Raw genomic sequence first — 17,595 nt, 5'->3', positions numbered from 1 at the left:
GTGTATGAGAGATTAGAGGTATAGTGTTATCTTACCATCTCATCATTGCATGTCTTTTTTTTTTTTCCTTTTTAATCTTGCTGTCCAATCAGGGCTCGAGACGCTCTCAGAGACGCTTAAAGGGAATGTTAGCGGTAAAGCCGCGCATACAAACGAAAAAAAAAGAGGAAAATGATGAAACTGAAACTACTAAAATTGGGTTGAGAACTGATTAACATAACATTATTGAAACCTGGAAGGATTGTGGTAAGGCATCACCTTGGAGTAGGAAGTGTGGTCAGAAAAACATCCTGAATGTTTACTTAAACACAAAATCAGTTTCATAGTGAAACTTGAAGGGAACTCAAGGGATTGGGACTAAACAGCTGCGTAGCCTTTAAAAAACCACTTATCAGTGAGACTCGTGTGAAATAAAAGTCTTCAGTTTGTTAGGGAGCATAAAGACTGGACTTTGGAGCGATGGACAAAGGTCATGTGACCTGATGAGTCCAGACTGAGCCTATTCCAGAATGATGGGCGTGTCAGGGTAAGAAGGGAACCTCATGAAACGGACATGCATAGTGTCCACTGTACAGTACAAGTCTCTGGAGGGAGTGGTATGATCTGGTGTTGCTTCAGTCACTTATGTCATATCACCCTATGGGACAATAAAATGAAGTCAGCTGACCATCTTAATGTACTGAATCACCAGGTTATCACATCTATGGAGCTTTTCTTCTTCCCTGATGGCCTGCGCCATGTTCCAAGTTGTGAAAGAGTGGTTCAGGGGGCATGAAACATCATTTTCACACATGGACTGTCCACCATCTTACCACATTGTCCAGACCTTAACCTCATTGAGAATATTTGGGATGTGCTGGAGAAGACTTTACGCAGTGGTAACACACTTTCTTATTGTCTTGGTGTAATCCCTGTGAAATGTTGATTAATAAACGAATAAAGCACCTGGAGGTGATAAATAATCGATGACAGAGCGAGGTGGTGAAACCGCCTCAAATCTCTTCCTCTTATTGATTACTAGCGGTGTCCACAACTTCAACCGCGATTTAATCGCACACTCATAAGAGCGCTTTAAAATAATATACAGCTCCATCAAATTAGCATATCTTCTCATCCCGTGGACCGACCTCGATGAAACAAAGCGTGTTACCTCGGCTCGGCCAAATACCGTGAAAAACCCATAAAAATTTGTTTGGTAGTTTTACATGATGCTGCACAAACAAACAAACGAACAAAAATTCCAAAAACATCTCGATGTGCTCTTACGTCCTAACCAAATTATTTTTTCACAAATATCTTCAATGTACAGACACGCCCACTTGTTTTATTATAACTACAGTTTTATTATGTGTGTAGAAGATACACTTCAATTTAACAAGGAATACAATTTGAAAATGACTGGAGCGTGACGTGTTCTGTTTTTTATGTCCATTATCAGTTCAACAGAATGTCCATGTTGTTTCCTGCAGCAGTGTTAATGCAGAGCGTTCCCCTTCCATGCTGACCTGACTGGACCTGTGGCATCCTCTAAAAGCGCTGGAGACACTGGAGACTCCTTCCAAAATAAAGTAATAATAAATAAATACAAATAAATTTGGTCACAGAAAGGTTATTAGAGCTGCGTTATTATGTATATACACTTTTGATTCAGAAAAAAAACTAATCAACCAATCAGAATACAGCACTGGAGAGGTTTTTTTTATATCACAGCACAGTTTGATCCGTAGCTGAAAAAAAAACAAATCAAGTTCGGTTTTGTCCTTCGTGATCCACTTATGGTTTTCTACGGAAGTGTCACAGAATGACAGTGTCAGTGTCCCAGAATGCACTGCGGCAGAACGTTGTGACATCACCGCTACCCCCTTAATGTGTCGTGGCCTTCGACCACGTTCCCGGCAAACAAAGGCGGCTGATTAACGCGGCCCGTGACAACGTGTTAGCGAACACAAAGGAGTGAAGGAAGCTCGCGCCTCAGCGACGCGATCCTTGTCTTAAAGGTTTATCTCTTGTTTTTTTTTCTTCTTCTCCTTCTTCTTCTTACCCTTTGTTCTTTTTACAGAGCTGCGCGTCGGACGGCGCTGCAGCTGCAATCAGAGCTGATCGATAACCATTTGCGACGGCACACCAGCACTGATTCAGGATGCAGCTCTCGCCCTGCCGTTGCCGTGGAAACCACCGCCGCAGTGCTGCGGGCTGAAATTGGGAGATGGAGGGGAAAAAAATGAGAGAGGTGGTAGTGGTGTGTGTGTGTGTGTGTGTCTATGTGTGTGTGTGTGTGTGTGTGGTGGGGGGGGTGTTTGAGAAGCGAGGGGCAGGCAATTCAGGTGGGATAGGTGGAGGAGACGAGAGGAAGGAAGAAACGCAGCGAGAACGGTTTAGCATATCTCTCTCTCTCTCTCTCTCTCTCTCTCTCTCTGGTCTGTGTTTCATTGCGAAACAGCCATGGACGCGTTCAGCACAAAGGAAGGACGAGTCGCGTCCACGGTGTGTACTGTGAGAGTGAGGGAGTTTTACAAGGCCACGCCTAATTTAAGTCATTAGCTCATTAGTCCAGGTGCGCCATAGAGACCTGAGCTGGATCTCGACAGTCGCCCGGGTTTATCCGTTATTTCAACTACTAGAAAGCTCCATTCTTCCTGACGTATCGGCTCATGAGAGACCCAGATACGGTCAAGACTAGGATCTAGACCAGGAAGTGTCTTATGGACTGAACCTGTCCACACTATACACTGTTGCATTTAATATATTGGCATCTTGTCCAAACTTCGAGCCTTGTGAGGGTCATGGCTGATTTTGCCAAACAAACAATGTGTTAAAAAAAAAAAACACAGCCAAGCCGAGTTGTGTTCTTGTTTGACGGTACAACATGGTGAACACGTCAGGGTCAGCTCTCCAGTGTCCCGGGTGTGAACCTGAGCTCCGTGTTGCTGTCTGTACAGTTTAACATGTTCTCCCATGGGGTTTTTGGGGTTCTCCGGTTTCCTTAAACCTCCCAGTAGGTATATTGGCAATGCTAAACTAAAACGTAGGTTTGAATGTGTGTGTGTGTGTGCATAGTGCACATATACTCACCTCACAGTCCTGTAGACCCAGCTTAGACTCTGAAGCCAATGAAGTCCTAATGAATTATCCTATTACAAAAGTGATTATTACCAGATTGCTATATCCAAAGATTCAAATTATTGGGCAGCATCAAGCAAAGAAGACAACTAAGGAGATTTTAAATGACTGGAACTGGGTTAGGAACACTTGTACACATTATAATAATAATGTGTTTAAAATATAATAATAAAAGAAATGGGGGTATAACTCGTCCTGGGGTATTATCAAATAAATATCAGTGGCATTGCGCAATATTGCACATATAACCATATGAGAAAACCACTTGTTATTGAGACTCATCTGAAATTAAAAAAGGCTTCAGTTTGTTAGGCCGAATAAAGACTGGACTTTGGCGTGATGGAAAAAGGTCATGTGACCTGATGAGTCCAGACTGAGCCTATTTCAGAGTGATGGGCGTGTCAGGGTAAGAAGGGAAGCTCATGAAACGATCATGCATAGTGTCCACTGTACAAGTCTCTGGAGGGAGTGGTATGATCTGGTGTTGCTTTAGTCGCTTATGTCATTTCACGTTATGTGGCAATAAAATACAGTCAGCTGACGATCTGAATTACCAGGTTATCACATCTATGGAGGGTTTGGCTTTCCTAATGGCATGGGGCGTATTTCAGGACTCAGAGTGTGCACTAGTGGTTCTGGGAGCACAAGGAATCATTTTCACACATGAACTGGACATCACAGTGTGAGTATTCAGAGCTAAAAGTAAATGATTTTTTAAAACTCTTTTGATTTGAGATTTTGTGCAATGCAAAAAGTAATGTATTATAATCTTGGTTTAAGTTCTTTGAACGAGACGCTTGGTCTAAATAACAAATTAATATCTTGCACTCATCATGGATAAGACAATAATGTTACATTTAAGTAGATGAATTATTAGCTCTTATTCTTTATTTATTTTATAACTATTTTTAAAGTATCTACATTTTTGAAAAAATCAACTGACAACATGCAGTATTCAAGAATTAAAGATGTTGTAATGACATCGAATTGCCATAGAGAGGCGCTGTGCTTAAGCACTAATAAGCGCTTTACCGTATAAAACACACCTCCTCCAAACCTACAGGTGGCGCTGGAGAAGATTTATGTTTTACGTGTGATAAATAAATAAAAACTGTGTTCGCTATGTTCTTATTGCTTCTTTGTTTCTGTAGAAAGTGCAACTAACATAAAAGTTACTTAACTATGTTTTAGTTAAAGTCCCATGATACATCGACGAGATTTCATACTTATTATTTTTTTTTTTATCTGGTAGGTGGCGAATTGTACGGCTCGCCTCGGTTCATAGAAGCAGAGAAGAAGAGTTAAAACAGGAAGTAATATCACAAGTCATTTTATCTAAATAAATTTAATACACAACGAATTGTGTGCTCTTAAATAAATATTCAATAGTCGAAATTGCCATCCATTGTATATCGCATACATTTAGATTTGGGATTTTACATTTGTTTCACGCTTTTTACAAGTCGAAAATACTAAGGCGATATATGGTTACGTCTTAAATCTCTCGTTACGCCCTACTTAGGCAGCTTATGTAGTCAACATATAAAGTAACTCGTACACACTTAGTAGTGCACTAAACGAGGATAGCTTTGCTGTTTGTTATTCGGCCACCGGTCTTGTAGAGTGACGTTAGCATGGCAAAGCCTGAATTCATTTCAGAAGAGATTCAGAGGTACATTGTGAAAGAAGTAGGTAAAAAGATGACTATTTGTGGCTTAATTTTTTTTTTTTTAATGAAAGTAAACTTTAACGCGTGGCTTTGGTGTTGAAACAGGCTCCACCGACTGTGTACTACATCCCTGAGTTTATATCAGAAGCAGAAGAGGAGTATCTCATACAGCAGGTAGGAGTTTATTAGGTGTTTATTAATCATATCACACTGAACACATCCTTATTTGTGTGTGTGTGTGTGTGTTTCAGGTGTACAATGCTCCCAAACCTAAATGGACACAGCTGTCAGGAAGGAGGCTGCAGAACTGGGGTCTGAGTTCCTCTCATGATTTTTATTATTTCATTTATTTTCCTCCCAAAAATATATATAATTAACATCTAGTTCGGTTTCTTTGGTTTTGCATCGTCGCTACAGAAAAGTAAAAGTCAAGAAATCATGATTTGTGCAATCTGCATATCTACGTCACCTACACGCACCTCATAAACAGTCTATCAAAGCAGCAAAAATATAATATAAACTGTATTGAGTTCTGTATAAATGTGAGAGCGGATTTTTAGAAAGAATGACGTCGTGTTATGTAATTTCATGATGTTAGGTTTGTGCTAAACTCGATAGTTGTGTCTCTGTGAATCGTCTACGTTTCGGGAGGTTTAGCGGTCACGCCAGCTGCGTGTCTAAATCTTTAAGCCGATTCGAGGTTTTCTTTCTGAATCAGGAGGTCTTCCACATCCGAAGGGGATGATCGCAGAGAAACTGCCGGACTGGCTACTGAGATACACGGAGAAGATCTCAGGCCTCGGAGCGTTTGATGGGAAAAGCGCCAATCATGTGCTGGTGAACGAGTACAGACCAGAGGAGGGAATCATGGTACACCATGGACTGATCGTTATTCACAGAAGATCTTATAGTACTCGCGTTAAAATACTTACACCACAATACTCTCATCGCACCAGAGAACTCACACCACAATACTCTCATCACACCAGAGAACTCACACCACAATACTCTCATCGCACCAGAGTACTCACACCACAATACTCACATCGCACCAAACTACTCACACCACAATACTCACATCGCACCAAAGTACTCACACCACAATACTCACATCGCACCAGAGTACTCACACCACAATACTCACATCGCACCAGAGTACTCACACCACAATACTCACATCGCACCAGAGTACTCACACCAGAGTACTCGCATCGCACCAAAGTACTTACACCAGAGTACTTTCATCGCAGCAGAGAACTCACACCACAGTACTCACATCGCACCATAGTACTCACACCAGAGTACTCACATCGCACCAGAGTACTCACACCAGAGTACTCACATCGCACCAGAGTACTCACACCACAGTACTCACATCGCACCAAAGTACTCACACCACAGTACTCACATCGCACCAGAGTACTCACACCACAGTACTCACATCGCACCAAAGTACTGACACCACAGTACTCACATTGCACCAGAGTACTCACACCACAATACTCACATCGCACCCCGCCACAGTACTCACATCTCACAATACTCATACCAGACCACAATTCACAGACTACACCATAATATTCACACCACATTACAATACACTTAACAGCAGTACTCATATTACACCACAATTCTCACAACACAATACTCATATCACATCACGACACCTCACAACAATACTTACACCGCACCGCGATATTCATTCCACAGTACTTACAACACAATTACACCACTGACACCGCAATACTCACACTCACATGGTAGTACTCATACAACACCACAATACCTAAACCTAAATGTGAGTACTCAAATGGTAGTACTCACAACACATTCCACTATTTACACCACAGTACTCACATAACACTGCAATACTCACATCACAGTCCTCATCACAGTACTCGCAGTACCATATTTGTATCGCATCTCAATACTGGCATTTTCACAGCAGTGCTAAATACTCCATACTCGCACCGCATGACGATACTCTGACATTGCACGCAACACTCCACAGTAGTCACATCACAGTAATGTGAAACGCCTTTTGTTTACTTGTTTATTTATTTACTAACTCTATTTACTAACTCATGTAATCATTTTGTAAACCACGATCTAGAAACATCGAAATTTGCTTACGCAGGTGTTTGACAGAGAACAACTGTTCTGGACTAGATGTTTCGTTTCGTCTTTTGTTGCACACGTTTCATATCTCCTTGTATCCCTGTTGGTTTGTGTGTGTGTGTGTGTGTGTGTGTGTGTGTGTGTGTGTGTCTCAGCCTCATGAAGATGGGCCTCTGTACCACCCCACAGTAACGACCATCACTCTAGGTTCTCACACGCTGCTTGACTTCTACAGACCCGTCGATCAAACGCAGGTAAAGTCCTGACAACACGCTGAGTCCGAACATGAACCCGAACAGCCTTAACGATGAACCATGAATACACCCTCACTCAGTTAATATGGCTATTACACACACACACACACACACACACATCCAGAGCCAGTTTTGTTCTTGGAAACTGAAATATTGTTGTTGTTCTGAGGCTGAAACTGAGCAGTGTGTGTTTTATACTTATTATTTGTGACAGTCTGTCAAGAAAATAGCTTTTTTTTTTCCCTTCTCCAGCGTGTGGCCGAGACGCCCACCTCTCCAGCGCTGAGTCACCGCTTTGTTTTATAGAAGCGTTCCCCGTTTGCGGTTGTGTCAAACACGACAGGGTATGATTGGTGAAGCGAGAGAGAGAGAGATCGGTGCGAGGGTGTGACGGGAAATGGAGAACCAAATTAACCACAGAACCAAAGTAAACAATATGGGGATAAAGGAAAGAAGTGGAAAACATGGAACGAAGTAAAAGTACTTTATTAGGAACTGGTTCATTCGATTATCTGTGTCTCTCGCTCTCTCTGATTGTAGACTGACGTTCCTCAGACAGAGGAGAGCCGCTACGTGATGTCGTTGTTGCTGCGGCGTCGCAGTCTCCTGATCCTGCAGGATGAGTTGTACAAGCGATACCTTCACGGGATCAGCGGCGTCGCTATGGATACGCTAACAGAACGTGTGGCGAACCTGTCGATAGCAGGAGGGCGGGTGGGCGAGACCCTATCCCGCGAAACCAGAATCTCCCTTACCATCCGGCACGTGCCCAAAGTCTGCCGCGCCAACCTGCTGCTCGCCAGGAAGTGACACGATCATCACAGAGCTGCTCAGACCAGGAAGTGACTCTCTCTCGCTCTCTCACAGAGCCGGTGTGACACATGTCCGACTATAAAGCGACACGCTTGGACACATGGGCATCCAAGTAGCGAGCAGGAAGGGACGTGACTTGATGTGACAGGACTCGTATTTCAGGAACTGTCTACCTGCCCAGATTAAAAAAAAAAGAATTTCTAATAAACTAATTATGTCTGTTGCTGTGAGGTTTCCGGTGCAATTCTGCTTCTGATTCAGATTCGTTCACGTTCGTTTGTTCCACCGCGGGCGCCACCCTCGTGTCATCTGGAGAAGGGGTTTAACATTTTAGGACTTTTCTAGTTTTCAGGTTGTCCAGATTTCGGCTACCTTAACTACCATCTAAATCCTAAAATTGTACTACAACTCTGCTGCAGGATCATCTCTTCCCTTATTCAGTTTAATACCTTTAACAATTCTACAGAACTTAAAGGTGTGTCATTTCGTTAAAAAGAAATACAACATGCTATAGCCACAATTTTACACTTCACCTTAGAAAAACTTTGATTCGCCACATTCCCATGCTGTAGTCCCTTTGTTTCGTACATCTTTTCATACTGTATATTGTTTCATTTTTTTTCCTGGCCCAGCATTAAGCTCCGCCCTCATATGATTCACACATTCAAGGTGTTTTTATCGCAAGACCGTTGAGGACGTTGGATTAATATTAACAACTGCCCCTTTAATATTTACACTGCCTTCATAAGTTCTTCCTTCACTAAAACCTTTTTCTTTTTGCCACGCCCACAGTTCCTTAAATAACTTTTACACGCAGGACCTTCCTTCCCCTCACACTTCATCATCTCTCTCTGGCCGTCAACTTTCACAGCTTTTTCTTGTGATGCTCGTTTGCATTAACAACTTTAGTTATTATTGAGTTTCTGAAAATTATTAGAGACAAATACAGTCGGGTTCATCGCAGCCATTTTCATACATACACACACACACACACACACCCCATCACGGGACTCTAACATAATTACAAACATAAGGATTTCCTTTAATACTTGGACAGAAATCCTTTGCAGTCATCATCTGGAGCCCTTGGACATGACCAAATGCTGAGTTCCCCCCCTCGAGGTACTTCGCCTTTGCTTTACAGCCTTCAGCTGTAAGTGAAATGCTTTATTAGTTTGAAACTGAAGAATATGAGATTTCGTTGCCTTGGGATGATTTAAGTCATTATCCATCTCCAGCATAAAGTGATGTCATGTCAGTTTTTTTTTTTTTATGTCAGAGTCAAGTATATCCCTGTACACTTAAGAATTCCTCCTGATACTTTTTTTTTTATCAGCAGTCAGGTCATCAATAAACACCAGTGACTTGGTTCCATCAGCAGCTAAACACACATTTGTGGAATAATTCAGCCTCCACTGTGATGTGATGCTTTCATCAGGAGCTGTTCCTTTCTCCTTCCGTCATTCTGGTACAAGTTAATCTTAGTTTCATCTAAGGAAATCTGCCAACGTCTAATCTGGCCTATCTGTTCTTGGGTGTTATCAGCGGTTTGCACCTTGCTGTGTGTATTTACTTCATAAAGGCCATCTTTTGACTGTAGACTGTCTGTAGACAATGACACGCCTACCACCTCAAAAGTGTAAAAGCTAGACGTTGTGAACATTTTTGTTCTTTACCCTGGATGGAATTCTGCAGTCATTCCCTTTAGTTGTCTTCTGTGGTTCTCCAGGCCGTTTGTCATTGTTGAGCTTGCCAGTTATTTCCTTCTTTTGAGAATGTTCGAGACTGTTGCATGGGCCACACCCAATGTTTTTGCCCAACAGTTTATTTTGATTGTTTCATTTTAAATACAATGTGTGCAACGGCTAAGCATATTTTTCATTCAAAAATGTATGCATCTGATTGTCAAATCTTTTCTTACTTTAGCAGCAACATGAAAACTGACATTTTTTTATCATGATCATTTGGCCTTTAAATGCATCCCAAATTAATTGTGATTGTGGTGATTTTAAAGATTAGCCTGTCCTCCATGAGAGTAATTGTGAATTTCTATTTTTTTATTCATGCACTTATTAAAGAAAATTGTAGTACTACAAACCATAATAACAGTGTTGTGTCCATGTTATTAGTTTCATGTATTATGTACAATATTTATGTATTATCTGTATAAAAATACCTGACTACAGTAATAAATTGCTAATGATGATGGTGGTGAAGATTTTGCTCTATATGGTTCACTCACACAATTTTGCATCACAGCCATGAATAAAGAACAGTACAAAAACATCCTTCGAGAGTAACCTCTCCCAACCATCCAACATTTTGGTGATGAACAGAGCCTTTTCCAGCGTGATGGAGCTCCTCGCCATAAGGTAAAAGCCATAACTAAGCGGCTTGGGGGAATAAAACAAACAACATTTTGGACAAACAAAACACCACAAATTCTGACCAACTCCAAGCTCTGATTATGCAAGAACGCGCTCCCATCAGTCAGGGCGTGGCCCAAAAGTTGAATGACAGCATGCCAGGGCGAATCGCAGAGGTCTTGAAAAAGAAGATCAACACTGCAAATACTGACATCTTTACATAAACTTAATGTAATCGTCAATAAAAGTCTTTGACACTTATGAAATGCTTGTAATTATACTTAAGTACACCATAGTAACATCTGACAAAAAGATCTAAAAACACTGAAGCAGTAGAATTTGGGAAAATTATTATTTGTGTCATTCTCAAAAGTTTTGACCCCTTTATCTTCCTTCTCCCATACAATATATTCTCTCTATTTCTTTAATAAACCCTTTCTCTATGGAGGTTTCTACACCTCTAGCCACGCCTCCTGTGCGTCACGTAATGCCGTAACCACGCCCCCCGTTTGGCTCCCAGTATAACTCCTCTGCAATCCGCTAGTCACAGTTACAGGCACGCGCAGCTTACTGGTTTGCTTACTTTGGTAAGTTGATACGTTGTTTTATTCTGATTTGTAAACACTATGCCTGTCATGGTGCATTCGTTATATTTATACAGCGCAGATTTCTGTTGTTAATCAAGTTATTACCATAAACATTAATCGGAAAAAAGCTTTAAGGCGCTGCATATTTTCTGCGTTATTTGCCCGAAGCTGTCTTTTCTGCCTGTGTAGTCCCGCCTCCTGTCTTCGGATTGGTCAGTATCCAGGTTGATACGCTGTCCGATTGGTTGATGCGGCATTCCATCTGCGTGAGTGGATTGTAAGCCAATCCTAGCGCAGTGGGCGTGGTTTGTCGGAAGGGATTGGGGAACGTACTACATAACCCACCTTAAAATGGATGTAGTGAAAAATGTAGAATTGCCACATCGTTTTAGGAATAATACAGAATTTCTTAGATCTGTAAATGTATGTGTATTTGTGTATTATAAAGCGATAACTATTTTGGCAAGATTTGAAGCAGAACGGATGGATTATTGCCGTTAGCAATTTTTGCTTGTGCTAAAATGTCGCTAGCGGGGTATCAAAAAACTGAATATAATAATAATTTTGGATGAGAAAAAATGTATTACAATGTGGATAGTGTTGTCTTTGTGAGGGGAGTGGAGAAGCTGTAGTTAGGTGTGTCCCCTCGGTCAACAAGGAACTCTACACGCCGGCCTAGCCGGGTCGCGTCCCAAATCACTCACTGTTCCTTCATCCTGCGCGCGCACTGAGATATACAACGCTGGCGCTCTACACCCTACCTAGTGCACTGCTTATCCGTTTGAAACGCGGCCAAGTCTTCTCCTTGTGTTTTGGGGGAAAAATACAGAAACTCTGGTGATTCATTTTGAGTGTGGAAGTGAGGAACTGGTGCTCTGTCAATCCTACCATCTCATCCTTACTTTAGGGTTTTGCACATGAACCATGAGAAATTGTTTAATTAGTTTTGTTGATTTTTATATACTGGGAGCATTATTTGATAAGCATATTTGTCTATCAGAATGTGCTGCTTCTAAAGTTTCCAGTAAATATATCTGCTATATGTAGTAAAGCACCAAAACCTTTAGGCTTCACATACTGATATATCAGGTGGTATGAAAAAGTTTCAAAACTAGTTATGTAACACGCCAACAGATCACAGGGAGCACTGACATTCACAAGTCAGTGTGCCAAAAGACATCGTCCTGAGGACATCACCCTAGCCGTGCAAATCTATTGATTTACGCTCCAGTAGCATTTTCTGACATCTCGGTATAAAAGACCAGTGTTCTATCAATATATCCTACCTGCCAGAATTTCCTACCATTAGCAGAAATTTATAGTTATTGTTTCTGTTCGTGCTACTTTCTCAATATATTGTACCTACAGCCCTGCAATATATTCATATATTATTTATAAGGAAACCTTTCTTGACATACTGCTGATACGTTGTCAGAATCTAATCGCTTTACCACTGGTAACACTTCCTGACATGTTGTTTCAACAATGCAAACAAACTTCAGTGTGTATTAAACACAGTTAATAAAAAAGATAAATGAAAATTAACCTGAAATTATAAGTTTTGAGGAGTGGTAAAATGGATTTATGGGCGGGGCATTAAAGCAGCAAAGCATGTTTTTTTTTTTTTTTTTTTTTCTGGTAAGCGTGGGTAGGACAAACTTATAGAAGACCGCCCGGCTTGTTGGTGAAGTCTGTCAGATGAACTGATGAAGTTATATCACACAAAGCCAGCAAGAATTCATAAACTCAATGTTATAAATGTGTGTTTAAAAGTTGCTTAGAAAGTCATTTTATTTTAATTGCGAGGGGGGAAAAAATGGAAATGCAGGACGGGTGTATGACGGGTGTATGCTGTCATTTTTGCATGTTGTTATGGTTAGGGGCAAACGGAGGTGAAAGATGAATTTCCATGTGGAAAAACACAAAAAAGCTACACTGATGATGATGATGATGATAATAATAAATGTCTATGCTGAAGGAGTTTATGTTGTTTTTTCTTCTTTTCCTCACCTGACTGAAGTAACCCTGAGGTAAAGATGTTTCTGGCTAAGAAGCTGATTGGCGGGATCATCGATGTGGTGAGGTGTGTGGGGGTTTTTTTTGTTTTTGTTTTTTTACTTGGTGATCAACTAAATTTTTGACTCTTTGTGTAATCAAAACTATTTGTGTAATTCTTCCTCCATGTTCACGTGAATTGAAAGACACTTTTAATCCCTGACGCTGCTGTTTTCTGTTTCCATAGCAACATCGACCCCGGCCAGTTCGTCCCCTCCGAACCTGTAAGTGACCCCTCGCTCCGTGTTTTAACGTCATTATTTTATTTGTTTATTTTTAACCTGTCTAAATGCTCTCTCTGAGTGTTATCACGGACATCGCTTTCTTATCGATTTGTCGCTCGTGTCAGCCGTGTGAAAATAGTTTCAGCGTTTATTAGCGCAAACTATTAACTCGACAAAATTAATCATGGAAACTATTTTTTTTCTTCTCTTGAAGTAATTTGTCCGGTTCAGTTTCATTAGTGCGTTTAAAAAAATTATACAATTCAGTGTCTGATTTTTATTAGTCGATGCTCACTTATTATTTATTAAATAGATAGATGGATACTTTATTGATCCCTGGACGCTGGACTGAGAATCCCAGAATGCAAGATGGGAGGTGATCTGTTTAAGTGAAAGCGTAAAGCGCTGATGCATTGCTCTCTTTAGAGAGAGAGAGAGAGAGAGAGAGAGAGAGATGAAGACACCTGGCTAAAGAAACGAGAGACTATAGGGGCCAAAGTGGTGTAACGTTTCATCTGTGTGTTCTCTCAACACTACACCAGACACGTCTGTTCATACAAAGCCTGCGTTCCTCTGGATCTACAGTACATTCAAAACCTTCTCATGATCCTGATGAGAATGGGACACTAAAAGGTTTACTTTTCTGTGAACCGGTTCTCAGACCCTGACCGTAGGAGCGTCAGAATAATGTGCCTTTTGTGTTCGGGCGTGTCCACCAGGGAAAGCGTTTAACGATACCCTCAGGAGGTGGAGTTTACCACGAGACTCATCCAGCCTGGATTTTTCCCTTTTGTTCCTCGTGTAGCTGGTGTTTCGGGAGGTGCTGATGTCATTGACTCTTAAAATGCAAATTTCGAGAGCGAGTGAGTCATGAGGAATTTCTTTACAGGAAGCATTCCCTCCTGCAGGCGTGTCCCAAACCGACTCACTCTGACACAGCCTGGGTCTGTGTTAAAGGAAGCACAAACTCTGTGTCTCTGTGATAGTAATAATAATAGTAATAAATATATAGACCATTACTTACTATTCTTCATCTACTGTATAACTGTCCCTCATACGTGTTGTAAAATTCTTGTGGCCACCACTTTTTTTTCCCCCTTTTTTAAAGTAAAAAAAAAAAAAAAAAAAGGAAAAAAAATCTAAACTTTTAGTTTCTGGTCAACTTCAGTAAAAACTTTTTCAGCTTTTCACCTCTGACACTGGAGACTCCTTCTGTAAATTTTTATACGATTCATAAATTGTCATTTCAAAAGGTCAAGTTCTTTTAGGAACTAACAAATTTAAACAAGTGCGTTACAGTGACCGATATGTTGTATGATATTTTTCCGTTGACTCTGTGTGTGTGTGTGTGTAGCCTCCTCCTCGCAGACCGCTGGCGTACGTTCAGGCTAACGAGAACGATGAGGAGAGACAGTTCCGCAAAGTCTTCCAACAGCTCGCTGGCGATGTGAGTGTCTGTCTGTCTCTCTCTGTCCTTGTCTCTCTCCTCCTCTTACACACACAGACAGTGTTGCTAACAGTGTGTTGCTGTTACAGGACATGGAGGTGAGCCCCAATGAGCTGATGAGCATCCTCAACAAAATCATCTCTAAGCGTTAGTATAAAACTTCAGATTTTATTTATTTTTTGGTTTTGTAATGAAGTCGTGCTATTTATGGGACCTCTAGGGCCTGATGATTGTTTAAATGTTGTATTAACTTAAATAAATGATCGCTGACGTTTGTGTGTGTGTGGTTTGTGTAGATGCCGACCTGAAGACTGATGGTTTTACAATCGAGTCCTGCAGGAGTATGGTGGCCGTCATGGACGTATCCTTCTCTAGTCAGCAGATTCTAACCTCTCTGCTGATTTTTATGACTTTTTAAGCATGACCCCCAAAAAGCCCTGGATTCTGGGAAATATAGTTGCAAGAAAACGATGAGTGGGCCCAAGCACCCTGCGCCATCGCCATCCGGGTACACCAGAAAGACAGTGGGAACACACATTTAAATAGGATCTCCCAATATCATTACTATATAATTTTGGAAAAGGTGGAATTTTATGTTTAGATCTACAAAAAGCCCCAGATGCTGCAAAAAAAGCATCACACTCTGCTGTCACTCAGTATAATGTCGCCCAGAAGGTTAACCACTTTTCGGCATAAGTTTAAGGCGTCGTCACAGCTGACACGTTTAAGATATCAAAAATCCCTCTGCAATTTTGCATCCTCAATGTCTTGAGATCACACAGGCCTGGTTTGGTGTCGATCCCATAAATCCCCTTTAAGGAGTATATCAAAGTCCATTTGCAAATGACCCCAAATAACTCCAAGACTTCCTCTTATGTTGAGCCCAGGTCATGCAATGCGACAGTTGTTCAGCTCAATGAGATATAAATGTGTACTGGGTTTCGTGTGCATACGTGCAAGTGTGTATGAGCTATGTGTACATGCTACGCCCAGGGCCCAGACTCTCAGGCATCCTAATGGCAGCAGATTCCAACCACCAGATTCGAGCAGTTTTTGTGCGTATTAAGATCCCCAAAAATACATGGATGTTGGAAAGAAAAAAGAAAAAAAAAAGATAAATATAGTTTATATATAGTATAGGAACGATTAGCGGGCCCAAGCACCTTGCTGCCTCTCACCCACTATGATGTATATTAAACACGCGAGTCAGCACAACAAACCTACACTTTGTCTTACTGAAAATTAGTACCAGGCAGCTAGAATTATAATTCTCCTGGTGTGTGATGGTTACGCTGTGTATCAGGCCTTAATGACGTTTCGCAGAGCGACAGCACGGGAAAACTGGGGTTCGAAGAGTTCAAGTACCTCTGGAACAACATCAAGAAGTGGCAGGTGGGATTCATAACACAAGTGTGTGTGTGTGTGTGTGAGAGAGAGACAGACAGAGATCTCTAAGTCCAGTGTGTGTTGTGTTTTTTTTCTCTGTAGGCTGTCTATAAGCAGTATGATGCCGATCACTCCGGCGTGATCGGAGCGGATGAGCTGCCCAACGCGTTCCGAGCTGCAGGTGAAGCCCTGGTCACATGACCACTCCAGCCTGATGTGAGTCACCCTAATGGAGTGTACAGAACCCTTCGTAACCTGATCTGTGTGTGTGTACAGGCTTCCCCCTGAGCGATCAGGTCTTCCAGCTTATCATCCGCAGGTACAGCGACGATAACGGCAACATGGACTTCGACAACTACATCGGATGCCTGGTCCGTCTGGACGCCATGTGCCGTAAGTGTCCACAGAGCATCGGGGGCATCCGCTTCCTATAAACCCTTAGTGATTATTAACAAGTTATTAACACCTGTCTGAGAATCAGTGCTGAGGTAAAAGAAAAAAAATGGCGTCTTGCTCAGTCTCCACCTTATATGAAACAAGTCTGCTGAGACTGCAGATCATGGGGGTAACTTTAGAAACCTCCCACACGCCGGCATGTACTGCTGTGTAACGATTATGTAATGATTTCTGCCTCTTTCGTTTGATACAGGTGCTTTTAAAACGCTGGACAAAGACAACAACGGCACAATCAAAGTGAACATCAAAGAGGTGAGAACTTTTAAGTTAAGAATTTCCTGATTTATTAATTTTTTTAAAGCCAGATAAGGGTTTAACATTACCTTTACTTTTAAATTTTTACCCATCATGCATTGATTGAGTTTTATTTCGCGTTATTATTATTTTTTTTTTGCTACTTTCATGTCACTAAGATATGTGACTCTGTCTGTTCTGCTCCTCCACAGTGGCTCCAGCTGACCATGTACTCCTGAGCGACTCGCCGCGCCTCGATCGCTAAACTGACGCACTGTACTCACCTTCTTCGCCACAACGTTAGCCAACGCCAAATTAAACACAGCCTGCACATCCCCAAAGCTCCCTTTTATCGTATTTTATCCTATCCTGCGTTTCTGCATATTTTGGAGTTTTTCCTAAACTAGAGTCATTTATATAAAGGAATAAGAGTTAGAGAGTTTATTAATCCTGTACAGCATGGATCAAATCAGCAGCTGATACCAGAGCATGGAGACGACAGGGGGGGCCCCAATGTGTGGCTGGAAAGTTAACCGAACAGGTTTAATTTTTATACGAAATAAAAGTCTATTCAAATAAATTCACAAAACTGTCCTTTTTTGCTTCTTTTTTAAGTTTTAAATAAGATTTATGTTCCCGAGGTGATCTGTGAGAGACACATCTGTACCTACTGCTAACAGCTAGCTAGTCAAAGTGAACTTTATTGTCAATACTACCATGCAAACAGATCACTAGTTATCACACATTATTTTTCCTTTCTACTATAAAAGAAAAATCTTTCTACTGTGGTGTTTGAAACTGATCTCAAATTAGGAAATGTCTTCAGGTTTCTGGATTGATTAATACCAATAAAATGGACAAATTGA

The 17,595-nt window shown here is 41.3% G+C and overlaps 2 protein-coding genes across 3 annotated transcripts; both read left to right on the top strand.

The window, feature by feature from the left end:
- The first annotated feature begins 4,425 nt into the window (after positions 1-4,425).
- Positions 4,426-10,160, top strand: alkbh6 (alkB homolog 6). Of its 2 annotated transcripts, XR_008356203.1 has the most exons (7): positions 4,426-4,808; positions 4,895-4,963; positions 5,041-5,101; positions 5,508-5,659; positions 7,063-7,161; positions 7,702-9,127; positions 9,314-10,160. XR_008356203.1 is itself a non-coding variant. In XM_053484745.1 (6 exons), exons 1-6 carry the CDS (start codon positions 4,755-4,757, stop codon positions 7,969-7,971), a joined length of 705 nt encoding a protein of 234 aa, XP_053340720.1. In that variant the 5' UTR covers positions 4,426-4,754; the 3' UTR covers positions 7,972-10,160. The 2 variants fall into 2 exon arrangements, 1 of the variants encoding a protein (XP_053340720.1); XM_053484745.1 differs by having other exon boundaries at positions 7,702-10,160.
- A 694-nt stretch (positions 10,161-10,854) lies between these two features.
- Positions 10,855-17,595, top strand: capns1a (calpain, small subunit 1 a). Its single transcript, XM_053485781.1, has 11 exons — positions 10,855-10,927; positions 12,948-13,010; positions 13,170-13,206; positions 14,561-14,653; positions 14,743-14,800; positions 14,950-15,014; positions 15,977-16,045; positions 16,142-16,220; positions 16,316-16,432; positions 16,689-16,747; positions 16,942-17,595. The coding sequence occupies exons 2-11, from the start codon at positions 12,964-12,966 to the stop codon at positions 16,966-16,968; spliced, it is 651 nt and encodes a 216-aa protein (XP_053341756.1). The 5' UTR covers positions 10,855-10,927; positions 12,948-12,963; the 3' UTR covers positions 16,969-17,595.

Source organism: Clarias gariepinus, chromosome 24, assembly GCF_024256425.1.
Source record: "Clarias gariepinus isolate MV-2021 ecotype Netherlands chromosome 24, CGAR_prim_01v2, whole genome shotgun sequence".
Lineage (NCBI taxonomy): Eukaryota > Metazoa > Chordata > Actinopteri > Siluriformes > Clariidae > Clarias > Clarias gariepinus.
This window is presented reverse-complemented; position numbering and strand designations above follow the sequence as displayed.